We start from the raw sequence: 15,862 nt of genomic DNA on the forward strand, positions 1-15,862 counted from the left end.
AATTCAGATTGTACTTGAATAAATATAGGGCCAATAGATACTGTGGAAACAACTCAGTATGTCCCAGAGTCACCTTTTGATTACTTTACATGTAAAAAAAGTAAATAAAGGAAAAGCTTATAGAAATAAGAATTATTGAGAATTAATAATTATGAAAAATAATTGGATGAGTTCAGTTTAGTGAGTAATACCATGAGACTAAGACCTCAGAATAAGTAAGGACATTAATTTTTCATATACTTGGTTAGTAAAAGACCAGAAGAATCATAGTGAAATTTAGGCAGTAACTAAATGAATGTTTTAGAGACATTCTTTTAAGAAACTAATATTAAACTTCAAAATAATATTAATATTTGTTGTGTTTGAGCTGTGATAATGTGTCAAGGTGAATTCTGGAAGCCCCAAGTTTGCTCTTTCCTCTTGGGAACTTACTTTAAGGGAAGTCCCAAGATTATTTTGTCTTAGACTGAAAAAGGCATCTCCCAATGTTCATTAAGCATCTTGAATAGAAGTAATAGAAATGCTCAATCACCTTTTGTCTTAGAAGTTTCTCCCATTGTATCAGAGATCCATTCCCAATAAGATCAACACCTGTGCAGGAACCATCCTTTTTGTATCCATTGTAGTAGACCACTCCTTGATACCCCAGCCCCTGGCTATAGCCTCTTTCCCAAGCCTGCTTGCAACCTATCAGTGATGCTGTGCTTAATTCCACAAAAGATATATAAGATCCTTATGTTCTGTTATTCTTGGGAGAATCATCTCACCAAACCCCAGGGTTCCCTCTCTGTGTAATATTTGGTAGTGTTTGGTGCTTGGCTCTATGTAGCAACAGATTATGATGGACCTTAAAGATTTGGTTTTGCTGACTACTTTAGTGGTTCTGTGGTTTTTCCAGGTTCATATGCGTAATGGTACTGTTCTAAAGACACCCTTTTTGTACTTTTGTAGACTAGAAAGAATTTTTTCAAATGGAGTGAATACAATTCCAGGACGGGGAAAGGCTAAATTAATAATTCAGTATTATAATTTAACATATGAATAATTAGAATATTGTAAGCACTATTTAAAACAATTAATATGCTTCAGGTCAGGCAACCAAGAACATTTCCTTATAAAGCAGATTGTTATACATCTATCCTCATTGTTAACTTGGCATTTTAGACAAAGTGTTTTCTAATAAATTTATGCATTATTAACATGATATTTCAGGACCACTCTTTTAAATTATTGTAGGAGACCTATACTTAACATGGCTTGAGAATTTAATAGGTACTTTTTTATTAGCAATAACAACTTGTTTGCCATTAATATAAGGAGACTTTCTAAAGGATTTCTGTGAATTGTAATATGAAGTTTTTTTCTTAACTGCTTCTGATGGAAAACAATCAATTTAAATTTGAGTGACTTTGCTTACTTTGTTCACAGTATTCTTTTCTACAATCAAAGTCAAATGGTTTTGTTTTTTAACATTTTGATCTCATTCTTCTAGTGAGCAAACAATAAAACACACTAGAGTGCTGCATTTTTAGTTAGAACTGAACCTGTGTCTCCGACTTCATTTACCAACTGTGTGACTTAAGGCTGAGTCATTTAACTTCCCTGGGGCTTAGTTTTCTCCTTTGTAAAATTGATATGCTAGAACCTGTCTTACCTCAGTATGGGGTTATTTTAAGGCTTACATGACATCATGTATATAAGCCACCTTATATTGTATAAAAGTAAACAATTGTTGCTAGTTTTTCATTGTGCATTTACGGTTTTCACTTAAATTTATTGAACTGGAAGACAATATACATCTTATTAGAAATTAGTTTTGGTTTGTGTGTCAAATTTTTTTAAAAAATAAAATAACACAGAAAATTAATTAAGCAAATATATATTCTTCTGCTATGTGTGAAGGAGTCAGAAACACTGTTAACATATCAATTAAATTCATTTTTAAGGTACCTAAATTGTCCCTTTTTTCCTGTTATGCTAAATTAAAGTGTCAGTGAGAAAACACATTTTGGTTAGAAACAGGGAATGGTTTGTTTGTTTTTTAAACAAAATTGCATTTCTGCTGGCCAACATTTTACATGTAATAATATTATTTTGCCTTTTTTTTTAGGATATTTTAATTAACTGCCGGCGTGCTGCTACTTCTGTAGCTATTTGTCCCCCAATACCATATTATCTTGCTGTTGGCTGTTCTGACAGCTCTGTAAGAATATATGATCGGCGAATGCTTGGTACAAGGGCCACAGGTAAGACTTGTAAATTAGATACAGCACAGTAAACTTTTGATAAAACAGCTTTAGTTTTGCAACTTTTTGGTTTGTGGTACATTTGAAGATTTCCAGCTTGCTTTGGTTAGTAACAAAATACAGTATAATTGGACTTTTTCTATTGAAGGCTTACTCTAATTCCAGACTGTACCGTGGAGAGTCAGCAGTCCTTGGTAGTCTTGGTCTATGATTCTATGGCCCTAGAGCAAGGCTGGTTTAGTTTGGGAGGGCTTCTGGCCAGGTTGTTCACCACTAGGTTCTAGTTTAAGAGTCAGAGCTAATAGCAACTCATGGAAACTCTCTACTAAGCCTTAGAGAGGTTGTAATCTATCTGACGCAATAGAAAGTTAAAGTAAATAAACTCGATGTACTTGAAAGCAGGGATTTATTCCAAATATACCGAGACCTGGAAGTTTTCTTTTGAGAACTGGTTCAGTCACTGTTAATTAGTACATCAAAACATGCTCATAATTTCTGATTCTCGATCAAAATGTCCTAAAACTTTGGTGCTTCATTAATGTTTGTGATACTTGGTTTACCTATACATATATCTTTTTGCAATTTTTTTTTACCAGAAAGGTATATAATGGTAGCATCTATTGTTAATTATTAAATAAATGTATTAATTTAAACCCTTATTCTGGCTTTGAATCAATACTAAGGATCAGGCAGAAGAGCAGTAAGGGCTAGGTAATTAGGGTCAAGTGACTTGCCCAGAGTCACATAGCTAGGAAGTGTCTGAGGCCAGATTTGAACCCATGACCAATCTTAGTATTTATTAAATACCTACTATATTCCTTGCATTAACTAGGAAAAGGAAGGGGTGGATCTCTACTCTCAGAGAGTTGATATCCTAACGGGATATTCTAAATAGGAGATTTGTGATAGAAAGCTGAAGGGAGGGTAGAGTTGTTACCATTACAAAGACTCTGAGATGGTAGACATGCCTCTGAGAGGAGGGAGCCTGAGGGACTGAGTCATGGCAGACTAGGCTAAAAGCTTATTCCCTGAGAGCCTTCACCACCAAATGGAGGAATTTCTGTGCAATCCTGGTCCATGTGGCACTTATGGTGGTTTGAGCCCTGCTCCCCAGGCTCAGGATTGTGAAGGGGAGACCTGTGAGGGGAAAGACAGGGCCACAGCCATGAGTGAGGCTGACTGAGGCACGGGCCTGGGAGCCTGGGGTGTGGGGTGGGGGGGTACCTTTGGGAAAGTTTAAAAGAGGAGGCATAGGTTGGCAGGAGAGAGGCAGAGAGGTGACAGATGCTCTTTTAAGTTCAAGACATTGCCTAGGCCCATAGTTTGAAATGTCCAGTGGGCCTTGACAGAATAGAAGCTGAAGACATGGACCCAGATTAAGGTAGGGGCCTGTGAGTCAGCAGCAAAGAGACCAGGGGAGCCGGTAAGATCACTGAGACAGAAAGAGGAGCACCTACACTGTGTCAGACTCTGTAAGGTGTCCCAAAGATCTCATTTGATCTGGTTTGATTGATAGATACAACTAAGTGACATAGTGGTTAGAGTCTGGGCCCAGAGTCTGAAAGAACTGTGTTCAAATATGACCTCAGATACTCTCATAGCTGTGTGACCCTGGGCAAATCACTTAACCTCTGTCTGCCTCAGTTTCTTCAAAGGTAAAATGGGTATCATCTTAACACCCACCTTGAGGTTGTTAGGAGGGTCAAATGAGATGAAAGATTATGTATAGAGAAAAGTAGGGAAGAGTGAAGGAGCCTGAAGAGAGGACATTTGGATATATGGTAAGACCTGGAGAGAATTGTGTTAGGAGAAAGCAGAAAGTCTCCTGGAGCAAAGAGTGGTTGGTAGTGTCGTGTGTGGCAGAGAGGACAAGAAGGAAAGGATAAAGACTGGAAAAACAAAAAGAAAACATCAGATTTGACAATTAAGAAAGCCATTTGACTAGATTGCAAGGGATTAAGAAGTGAATTAGAGCAGAAAAACTTGGGGCAACAAGTACAGATCTGTTTTTCAGAATGGAGGAGATAGTTGGGAAGCACATAGTCGATTGAAGAAGTTAAAGATTAGAGAAAAAAAGACTGTAGAAGTTGAAATATGCTGGTGAAGACAAGAGAGGACAGAATCCAAGGGAGATTGGTTTTGGCGAAAGAAAGGCCATCTTATTGTCAGAGATAGGGAAAGGAAGAGGCAGTGGGCAATGATGGTATCACATGGTTTTGAGATAAAACAAAGTGGGGAAGAGGAAGATCACCTTGATGGTTAATACCTCTGTCTGTATAGCAAAATGCCTGCTATCGGTTAGCTTAGTTAGAACAGAGTGCTAATGAGGCTTTCTGGGCATGAGTTTGAACCGTGAATAATATAAAGACTATACTGTAAGTATTAAAATTAATGGTTTGGCTAAATATATGAAAATTATAAATCTTTTATTTACAAAAGAGGTGGAAAGAGTGAAAGCAGAGGAATATAAAAGGGTAGAGAAGACATTAGCCTATCTAACTAAAGATTGTTCCAGTGCTTGGATCAGCCAGGACTTGTTAGCCTTCAACTGGAATTAAACTATCTCCAGAATACAGGAAGGGAAGGCCAGCTATCCGCTCACCTAAGTTCACTCCAAGTGGCAGGTCAAGACAATAAAATGTGTGGTTATATGGTGACACCAATATGGTTGAAGAATATATTTCTTTTGTTTCTGCTGCTTAATGTAAAAGACTTTAGTTTACTAGGAGGAAAATACTTCTAATAATGCTTTTTTGCAATTTAAACTTATTAATTTTTAGAGTATTGATATTTTTTAGAGATGTGTTAATTCTCTGCATATATTTTCCAGGTTTCAAAGATGCAAGAATATTTATTTTAATTTGCTTATTTAATGAAAAATTACTGTGTAAATAGGATGTTTTAAATTTATATCACTATTTATTTTTATATGATGTTATTAGAAATTATTTAAATATTGACCAAGGATATAATTCAAATGTTTATGTCCTTTTTGTACTTGTATTTATAAAAATATGAATTTTCAACTTTTTTTTTTTAACTTAGGGAATTATGCCGGTCGTGGGACTACAGGAATGGTTGCTCGTTTTGTTCCTCCCCATCTTAACAATAAATCTTGTAGAGTTACATCTCTGTGTTATAGTGAAGATGGCCAGGAGATCCTTGTTAGTTATTCTTCCGATTACATCTATCTGTTTGATCCTAAAGATGACACTGCACGAGAGCTTAAAACTCCTTCTTCTGAAGAGAGGAGAGAAGAGGTAAGAAATTCGATTCCATGAGCATTGAATAATTGCTTGCATCTGTGCCAAACCACAGTGCCTAGCTGGGAGTGGAAAGAGTGAGGTGAGAGGGCAATGTTACACAAGATGATCCTGTTCAATGTTCTTGAATTTGAAGTCAGGAGAAACAGACATCAGGAAGAGTAGATTGTGTGCTGAATCTGGCATTAGAGCTTCTGTGTTTGAATCCTTAAACAAATCACTTAACCCCTCTGCAAATTAGCATCTGAGTATAAAATTACACAATTGGAGGCTAAATGTCCTTTTAGGTCCCTTCTAGCTTTATCTGTGGTTTTCAATATCAGTCTACAAGCATTTAAGTGCCCACTATGGGCTGGTGCACTGTGCTAGGCACTAGGGACAAAAAATGGATATGAAAGTCCCCTTAAGGAGCTTGCATTCTATTGGACAAGATATGGACATAAAGATAAATATATACCAAACAAATGTAAGGTAAATTTGGGGGGAGAAAGAGCCTAGTAACTGGGGGATCAGAAAAGACTTCCCATAGAAAGTTTTCAATGAACTGAGTTTTGAAAGAAATAAGAAATTCTAAAAAGAAAGACTATCTTCCAGGTATGGGGATAGCCAGTTATTTGATAACAAATATGGGTAGAAGGAAAGATTGTTAGTGTTAAAGTTGATTAAATAATGAGATTGCACATCTCTATATATACACATATGTCATTTGTGAAGGTATTTGTATATGCCCATCCACTAGTAGAATCTGCTTTATTCACATGTAGCTTGTCATAGTTTTTTCTTTCTGTTCTTAGTCTTTTCTACAATTATGGAACCGTGATCAAGGGAATGCCCTCTCCTCTTTAATTCCAAAGGACAGAATGGCAGAATTTAAAGGAACTCTGGCATTCATCTTGTCCAATTCGTACACAAATGAATCCCTACTCTAACAAATGATTATGTAGCCCCTGATGGAAGAGCTTTAAGGTTGGAAACCACCACCCCCAAACACACTTCTCTTCTTGAGGCAGCCCCTTGTACTTGCAGACAGATCAGATTGTAAGAACATTTTTCTCAACAGGAAGCCTAAATGAACCTCTTTGGGACTTTCCCCCCCATTGCTCCTGGCTCTGCCTTCTAGGGACCAACTAAACAAGTCTAGTCCTTTATAGGACAGTTCTTTCAGTACTGGAGACAGCTTTCCTCTCTCCTTTAAGTCTTATCTTCAGGCAAAACATGTTTCTTCAATATCCCTTCCTTCAGCTGATCCTCATAGGACTTAGAAACAAGGCACTTCACTCCCCTTCCCTCCCCCACCCCTTCTCCTCTGGACACTCTTCATCCTCTTAATGTCCTTTCTTCAGCTGTGGGCTCAGAATCAAACATCATGTTCTAGATGTGGTTTGAGAGGGGTGAATGCCGTGGTTCTCTCCCTTCCTGTTCCTGGAATCTGCCCTTCTCAGTGGAGCCAAAGATCACTTTAGCTTTTTGGCTGTTGCAGCATTCTGCCGACTCTTGTTGAGCTTGCTGTCCATTAAAGCCTCCAGATCTTTTCTAGTCAAATTACTATCTATCCGTGCCTCCCCCGTTTTATACTTGTGCTATTGATTTCTTCTTTCCCCAAGTGCATTCAGTTCAGGAATGTTGCTCATCAAAATCCTTTTGCATCCTAACTTCAGTGATTTAGTCATTCCACTTAGCTTCTTGTCTAATGTCAATTTGATCAGTATTCCATTGTCTAAGTCAGTGATGGGCAAACTACGGCCAGTGAGCCAGATGAGGCCCCCTGAAATGTTCTATCTGGCTGCGTGACATTATTCCTAATCTGACGAATACAATGAGGAGGATACAATGCAATGAAACTTCAAAAGAGTTGTCTTAGAAACAGACTGGCAGATGAGCATTTCCTTTCCCTTGGCCTCCTCTTTAAAAAGTTTACCCATCACTGGTCTAAGTCATTGATAGAAATGTTAAGCAACACAGGACCAAATCCATATCCCTGTGGTGCATAGAGACATTGAACCATTTCTGAATCCATATGGTTATTTTATCTAATCCATATTTTCCCATCTTCTCCACAATAGTATGAGATACTTTATCAAAAGCTTTGCTGAAATGTAAGTGAACATCCATAAAAGTAGGTAAATCATATTCCCAGCTCAGATACCACCTTCTGCCAGAGCTTTCCAGTCCCCCTACTACTGCCTTCCCTATAAAAGTACTTTTCATTTACACTTTTTTATAGCTTATTGGCATGTTGTTTCCCCATTAAACTCTGAGTTCCTTAAGAACAGAGAATACTTGTGTTTTTGCTTTTTTATGCATCCCTAGCACTTGGCCCAGTGCCTAACACACATGGCATGTGATTATTACATGCAGTTGATTGATTGAATTGACATTCCTCAGCAAACTCTTATCTTTCCTTTTTTGAAAAATGGAACATTTACCTTTCTCTAGTCTTGGTACTGTTTCAGTGTCACTGACAGTGACTAAGTAATCACTTCTGCCAAATTTTTCTGGATCAATAGATGATGGTGTTCATCTCGGGCAGGTGGCTAGAATTAACTAAAGGTACTTGGAGTATCTTAGTTATTTTTGTTCTGTCATTTCCAATATAAATACATTCTCCTTAATAGAGAAATTGGAATTGGGAAGCTCTGCCTTTTCCCTGTTGGAAATGTCCTCTCCACCCCAAGTAGGGGCCATATTCCTTTTGTGATCCTTTTTCCTTCAGTATAGCTTTAAAAAACACAAAATACTTTTTTATTGTCCTTAGCTTCCCTTGCCAGCCTCAGATCATTCTGAGCTCTAGCTTTCTTGATACTTTTTACAAGGTCATATTATATTATTATATTCATTCTTTGCAGCCCAGCTTTGTCTCAGTCTCCTGTACATTTTTTTTCCCTTCTGTCTTAGTATTAGTTCTAAGATAGAAGAACAGCAAGTATTTAGCAATCAAAAGTTATGTTACTTGCCTAGGGTCACACAGCTAGGAATTGCTTGAGATCAGATTTGAACCCAGATCCCAAAAATTCCAGGCCTAGCACTCCATCCATTGTGCTTTCTAGTGGCCCTGCATTTCTTTTTTCAATCTACATGCTTAGTGATTTCTCTTTATATCCACATTGGTTGTTTCAAACATAGCTAATTTTTCTTTCTCGGAATTTTTTCTTTTGTCTTCAGAATTTCTTTCTTGAGAATCTTTCATCACTTCTGGATTGAAACTTTTTAGTCCATGAAACTGTACCTTTGCTTTGAGTTCTTTGAAATTTTCTTTTCCCAAACCCAAATGTTAGAATAATTCTAGCTTTCCTCAGATGCTCATAATCTTCCCTATGGATCTATATTCAAATTCTCTCGCTCATACACAGAGGAGACAGACAGATTTTAGAATCAAGATAGGACCCAGAGGAGGAAAGGACCTTAGAGATCATCCCCTATAATACCTCCCACCTCCTTATTTTATAGATTAGGATTGTTAAACCCAGAAAGGTTAAGGGATCAGTCACACAGGGAAGAAGTGACAAATCCTAGGGCATCAAACTCATTGGATAATGTAAAAAATTAAATTTAGGTTTTATGTTAAATATGAAAGTTCTATAGTAATATTGTGGTCACCAATCAGACTATGGAAACCTGCCATTGATTAATAAATATTGTGGGACTATGATTAATAATTGTATCTGATTCCAGGAGAAGGGATCACAAAAGAGCCATTGTACAGTGCAAAGAAGCACAAGGTCAAGGAAATCAACAACTTTTGTGGGATTAATTAGATCTGTGCCAAGACAGGACTTGTTTGAGTTTCAAGGTAGTAGCTGTCTGACATATGTCAGACACAGATTTTCCCCATGCCACATTCCAACAAGTACCTTAGTTTGGCTGTCATTTTGGCTCCCCTATCCCTTGTAATCTTGTAACAGATACTGATCAATCCCACAGGGATTATTGGTCTCCTATGACCTTGTGCTTCTTGGCGATGAGCAGTGGCTCTTTTGAATTCCCTCCTGAAATCAGACAATTATTAGTAAAAGTCCCATAGTAGTTAACAATCAAGGGCTAATAGATATTATAAACTTATCCTTCAAAAATCAAAAACATTAATATTGATTCCATGTACTTCAATTACTAAAAACAAATAGGAAAGAAGGAAAGAAAAGAAAAAGAGAAAAATATCAAATCTTATTGCAAATAATAAAGAAATTAAAATAATAATAATGAAAAAATTCATAATTTCTTAGTTCACATTCCATGTCAGAATGTGTTAATCAAGCAGATGCACAATACAAAGGTTTCCCACTCAAAAATGAGATCTATTTCCCTTTTAACTTGACCGTGATCCACAGTGTGAGTATACACGATTTTTTCACCAGGTAACCGCTTTTTTAAAAACGGTAGCACAACTAATACAGATTCTAAGAAGTACCAAAATCCCCAAAATCATAAGAGCCTATTTGGTTGCTGAACTATTTCATCCCCTTTTCATTTAAAAGAGAGATTTTTTTTAAGAAATGCAATTTTAAGCCAAATTAGTTTTTATACAAGCCTTGTTCAGTAAAGGCATGCTTTTTTGCAGACTGAGAATAAACAGGTTAAGAGAATTATCACATATACATTTTGGTCAATTTAATCTATTTCTGTTGCAAGTTAATAGCATCCAATGTACTGTTATGACATTTCCAATTATAAAATTTTTTTGATAAAATCTGTGTGATATGGAACAATTTCAACAAAATAATTGCAAGTTACATATTTTATAATACAATTTGAAATTTTTAGGTACATAAAAAGAGTCAATCTCATTACAAATACCCATAGACATATAGAACAGAATATCTGTAAGCAGATGAATAATAGTCTTTGGCTGGTGGACTCCCTCTTAGTAAAAGTTTATCAATGAGGATAATTCATTAGATCTGTCCTTAGGTCAGTGGCTATGCTTTGGTTTTTCATCTGCTCTTCTTCTACAGTCTGGTCACTGTGGTAGGTGGTGGTGGACAGACATCTGCTTCCTATGCTCTCTGGGCTGGCCTTCTCTGGGAATGCTTGATGATTCTGGTTTTCTTCCATGCATTTCTAATATCTGTGATGAAAATAGAAGCAAAACCTCTACATAAACTCACTGTGTCTCGTAAAATCTTTTTCTCTTGGAAATAGTTTGTTAGAAATTGCCAAATAATATCCTTTTTGTTTTTTAATTTGGACTTTTAAATTTCTTTTAGCCCTTTCTCCAATTGCTTGTCTTGTAGAATTTCCTGGGATACCAGTCTTATGAGAGGTGTTCCATAATTTGCCGAATTCTGCCCATCTTTTGCTGGTATAAGCACTGCTTTTCCAATTTTTTAACTGTTTTGGAATGCTGAAATGTGTAAAAGTTTTTAAAAGATGTGCAATAAGGATGACATGTTTTTCCTCCATTTTGAGTTGTAGCCCATACAGCATGAGAATAAGTATCCATAGTCACATGTATATATTTCAGTTTTCCAAAAGGAGCATATTGTAATACATCCATTTGCCACAATTGTGCAGATCTTAAAACTCTGTGGTTACCTCCTCGAGGTATAGGAGTGACAGTATATGGACCACAGAATTTGCACTGCCAAATAATTTTCTGGCTTGTTTTATAGTTATAGAAAATTGAGATTTAAGAGATTTTGCACTCTGGTGTAAACAGGAGTGAAAAGTAGTGGCTACCCGTCCATTCACCTTTGAATTTCTCTTAGGCAGAGGTCAAGGGAGATTCATGTGAGAGCAAATGTGTGTATTAAAATTTTCATTGTCTTTGCAAGATTACATTCTGTGTGGTACGAAACAACAAAACTAATTTTGCATCTTCCACTGGTTTAATTTTTGCAGCTTTTAAAGAATTAACCAGATTAACAACATACAATGAATTATATATGATAATGCAAGTCTGTGCTATGACCTTAAGCACATGTCTAAGTGCAGCCAGTCATGCTTTCTGAGGAAAACTATACTGTGTGCATTAACATGACATGATTGTCTAATATAGTTTCTTCTTTTCCCTTATTTGATGCATCAGTGAAAGTGTTCACAGCATCAGCAATAAGGTGCAAAGAAGTTACTTTTGGAAAAACAATCAGTTAATTTTACAAAGTGCAAGATTTTGTTACCAGAAATATGATTATCAATTTTTCCAGTAAAATCTGCAAAAGCAATTTGCCATGGTAGAGATTGTGCAAATAATTTTAAACATGTTCTTGTGTGAGCAGGAGATGAATAGTATCAGGATCAGAACCAATTAGCTGTTGAGATCTCTTCCTAATTTGAGTAACTACTAACACTATCAATTCTAAATAACTAGTAAGTGATTTTATCTGTTGATTCAATAAATGCAACCATTCAATTATATGCTCACCTTGATGCAAAGTACCAGTGGGTATGTACCTCAGTGGCATACTACTGAGGCTACAAAAGGCAGGGAAGGATCAATTCTAAATAATCTGGCTTTGGACAAAGCTGTTTCAACTTTCTGCAATTCCATTTCAGCCTTAGGAGAAAGTTCTCTGGATGAGAGGAGGGAAGAATTCCCTCTTAAGATGGCAAATAAGTTTTCCAGTTCCCTGGTAGTTATTTTTTTTAAAGATCTAAGTCAATTTATATCACCCATTAATTTTTTAAAATAAGAGTTTTTAAGCAATCTCCACAAATCTCTAATTTTTGTGGCCTGATGCCCTGTCAATACACACTTGTCCCTAATTATTTAAAAGTAGGATCAATCAGAATTTTCTCTGAATCATTGGCCAATTCAGGTTTTTCATGCAGACAGTTGTACTGAGTTTTAAATTTTTTTCTGACTGATATCAGCACTTGTGGTGCAAACTTTTGACACAAGTCAAAAGTGTTATACCTTCGTTGTGGTAGGATTAATTTATCAATTTGCTGGAGTATCTGTCCCTTTAAGTGCCATAGATTTACCCAAATAGGTTTAGAAGTAAGCCATGTGATTGGATTAGTGAATTTAGTTTGAAATCTAATTAAAGGCACTAAAAATTATTTTTGTACTGAGGTACTTGTAGCTAATCTAAAATTCATTTCATATAAAAATATCTCTTCCCCAAAGAGACAGTGGTATATGAAAAATACCAGAATTTTTTTTACTTTTTACATAAAGAAATGTAATCAGTCTTTTCTTATTAATTTGCTGTATCCAATATAGATTTGAAATGTGTGGTTTTAAATGCTCTTTTTCATTACTGCTTTCTTTAACTATAGAAGTGCTGGACAGTAGAAGCAAAGTAGCAATTTCCATTCATTTTGTGATGGTAAAGGAGGAGATAGCTCTAAGATATTAACTTTTCCTTTGGATTGCTGATCAGTGACTTGAAGAAAAACTTCTAATTCTTGTACGGAGAGGGGGAAGTACAAGCAGAGCTGTGGCTATGGAGGCCTTGACCACAGTTGGGGGAGAGAGAGTCAAGCACCGCTTCTGTAGCAGCCTGTGAGTGGATAATGGAGTAGCTGTAGCAGGAAAGGGTGGAGGTGTTAGTACAGAGAGAGAAGAGTCAGCTGAAGTAGGAAAGGGTGGGGAGGGGGCGCAAGCTGAGAATCAGCTTGATGTTCTGAAGGCTGTGGAGTAAAAGAACTAGTGAGGAGGATGGGTGAAGTGAGATAAGAAGTATTAGTAGGAAAATCTAATAAAGGCGTAGGCTGAAATATGGAATTCTGGATGGGTGCTGATGTTAACACCATCCTAGTGAGATTCCAAGTGTGCCAAATTGTTGGAGAAACTTTCTGTCCCTTTTCCTGACCTTGTTTTAGAGTTTGCCTCATGAGATCCCATTCTTGAATGGTGAGTACTCCTTCTGTTGAAAAGCAGGATGGGGGCAGCTGGGTAGCTCAGTGGATTGAGAGCCAGGCCTAGAGACGGGAGGTCGTAGGTTCAAATCTGGCCTCAGGCACTTCCCAGCTGTGTGACCCTGGGCAAGTCACTTGACCCCCATTGCCTACCCTTACCACTCTAATGCCTTGGAACCAATACACAGTATTGACTCCAAGATGGAAGGTAAGAGTTTTAAAAAAGTCAGGATAACATTTTAATATAACTTTCATTAATGCCTAGAGCTTAGCTTCTGACACCCTAGTCCCTTGTCTCTGCAATAATGAGAAGAAAGCTTTTGACCCATATTCCAATATGAACTGGCTCCTCACCTCAATAGGTAGTAGTCAACAGGTCTGTCGATTAGTCCCCAACCCTGTTGTGGATCATCCTTCTGGGTGTTCGATGTCCCACTGGGCACCAATTTGTAGCTGACTAGCAGTTACAAAATAATTCTAACATGGGTTGACCACCTGAAAGGGAAGTTGAGGACTGAGGGAATTTGGGTTGAAGGGTTTAAAGATTAAGGTGGGGAACACATAAAGAAGGTAAAATGAGACACAGAGATGCAGGATATTTCAGCATGACATTCAGCCTTTCGGTGTTCCTCTGATGGTATGAGAGAGAGCATTACAGGTGAATACAGTTTTTATTGAAGTTCCAAGGAATGGGGAATGGGAGATAGTTAATCAAGCAAGTAACATGGTAGAGAATTTAACATCAGCTTGGTAAACAAGATGAAAGAGAAGGAGGCTAAGACAATGTGGCCCATTGTCCAGGCCAGAGATTCATTTGACCTTTGGACTGCAGGTATGGGGAGGGGTCAGAATACCACAAAATTTGAGTCCCAGTTCATTTCAAGGATCCAGAAATCAGTTATTTGAAATATTAGAAATATATCCATTAGTCTGGTACATGAGCATATTGCTCATAAGAGATAGCTTATTGAATGCATCTTTAATACTTTGATGATTTGTTTATACCTGGAACTCTACATATCCCCTGTTTTTATTTAAAAGATGATGATGAAGAGAATGTAATTGTCAAAAGAAAATCATAAACCCAAAAAATTCCAAATAAAAGAGAAAAATTAAATTTTGTATATAAAAATTATATATTGTTGGAGGACTTCACCTTGGGTAAGTGAGTAGCTGGCCTTCCTTTCCTGGCTTCTGAAGAGATTGGTTCCAGAGAAGTCTTCCTTTCCTGGAGGAGGCTGCATTGGTATCTGCTGAGGACAACCATCAGAATTCTGGCTGAGAATTACTGGAAAATCCACATAGGGATAAGGGATGTGGTGAAGCCTTGCTGGAGATGAGCCCCACACCGGAGCAGCACTTAGGGTGATAGGCTAGATAATTCTCTGCCGCCTTCTTACATTTTCCCACTTTCGCTCTTTCCACCTCTTTGTAAATAAAGCTACTATTGGCCACAATATTACTATAAAATTCTCATATGAAACCTAAATTTTAAATTCTTACAGTAAATAAGACAGTAGATTGAGTAGCTTGTACTCCTCAGTAAAGCTTAGTGTTGTCCTATTTGGATAAGCCCTTAAATTTCAATTTTCCATTTTTATTTCATAAAATTTCATATTGATTTTCTCCAAATATTTTTAACTGTCTCTTTTCATAGCGCTGTTTGGGTGAATTTGATTAAAAAATTTTTCCCTCAACCACATTTCTTCTATTCATTCCTTAGAGTGACATTTTCATATCATTTTTTTCTGCTCTCATTTTTCTTTCTTTTTTTTTTAAATATCCTTTTTCTTACATTATAAGAGGCATTGTGGTACAGTGAATAGAGAGCTGTCCTCAAGTCCAGGAAGACCAGGATTCAAGATCTGCCTCTGACGTAAACTAACATGTGACCCTGACCAATTCACCTGACTTGTTAGTGCTCTAGACAACTCTCTCCAGACTTTTTTAAGTTGCAGAGGAACTGCACTGGTAGGAGCCTCATCATAGACCTAATCCCTATTTCTCTTGCTCTCTTTTTTTTTTAAACCTTTACCTTCAATCAATACTATGTATTGGCTCCAAGGCAGAAGAGCAGTAAGGGCTAGGCAGCGTGGGTTAAGTGACTTGCTCAAGGTCACCTAGCTAGGACTTGTCTGAGACCAGATTTGAACCCAGACTTCTCATTTCTAGGCCTGACTCTCAAATCTACTGGGTCACCCAGCTACCCCTTCTCTCTCTAGTCTTATAAAATATTTTTTCATTTCACTTATCTCAGTGTATTCTATTCCCTCTTGTTAGGCCTCCTCCCTTGGTTCATTTTTCTTCTCTTTTAACCCTTCTGTTCCCTCATGTTTTTCTCCTTTTCATTTTTTTTCTTTTTTTCCCCTTTGAATGATGTTTTCTCACAGTTGAGCTTCTGCTCCTGTCCCCAGATGTACTCACCTTGTCACCACCTCATCACATCCTGCTTCAGCTAAATCATTCCTAACATCTCAAAGAAGTCAAATTGAGAGCACTCCTAACTGGAAGACCCTATTAATTAGTCTTGCTTTTCCTAGAACTTTGGATCTCTTC

At 37.1% G+C, this 15,862-nt stretch overlaps 1 protein-coding gene across 9 annotated transcripts in view; it reads left to right on the forward strand.

Annotated features, from left to right (window-relative positions):
• The window catches only part of DCAF6 (DDB1 and CUL4 associated factor 6), a 158,033-nt gene that overhangs the window by 45,888 nt on the left and 96,283 nt on the right, over positions 1 to 15,862 (forward strand). For all 9 annotated transcript variants that reach the window (XM_044673605.1, XM_044673608.1, XM_044673606.1 and 6 more), the window contains 2 exons: positions 2,111 to 2,246; positions 5,292 to 5,506. In XM_044673605.1, the coding sequence (XP_044529540.1) occupies positions 2,111 to 2,246; positions 5,292 to 5,506 (351 nt within the window). The remainder of the gene's footprint in view (positions 1 to 2,110; positions 2,247 to 5,291; positions 5,507 to 15,862) is intronic.

The sequence above is a fragment of the Gracilinanus agilis genome, chromosome 4 (assembly GCF_016433145.1).
Source record: "Gracilinanus agilis isolate LMUSP501 chromosome 4, AgileGrace, whole genome shotgun sequence".
Taxonomy (NCBI): Eukaryota; Metazoa; Chordata; class Mammalia; order Didelphimorphia; family Didelphidae; genus Gracilinanus; species Gracilinanus agilis.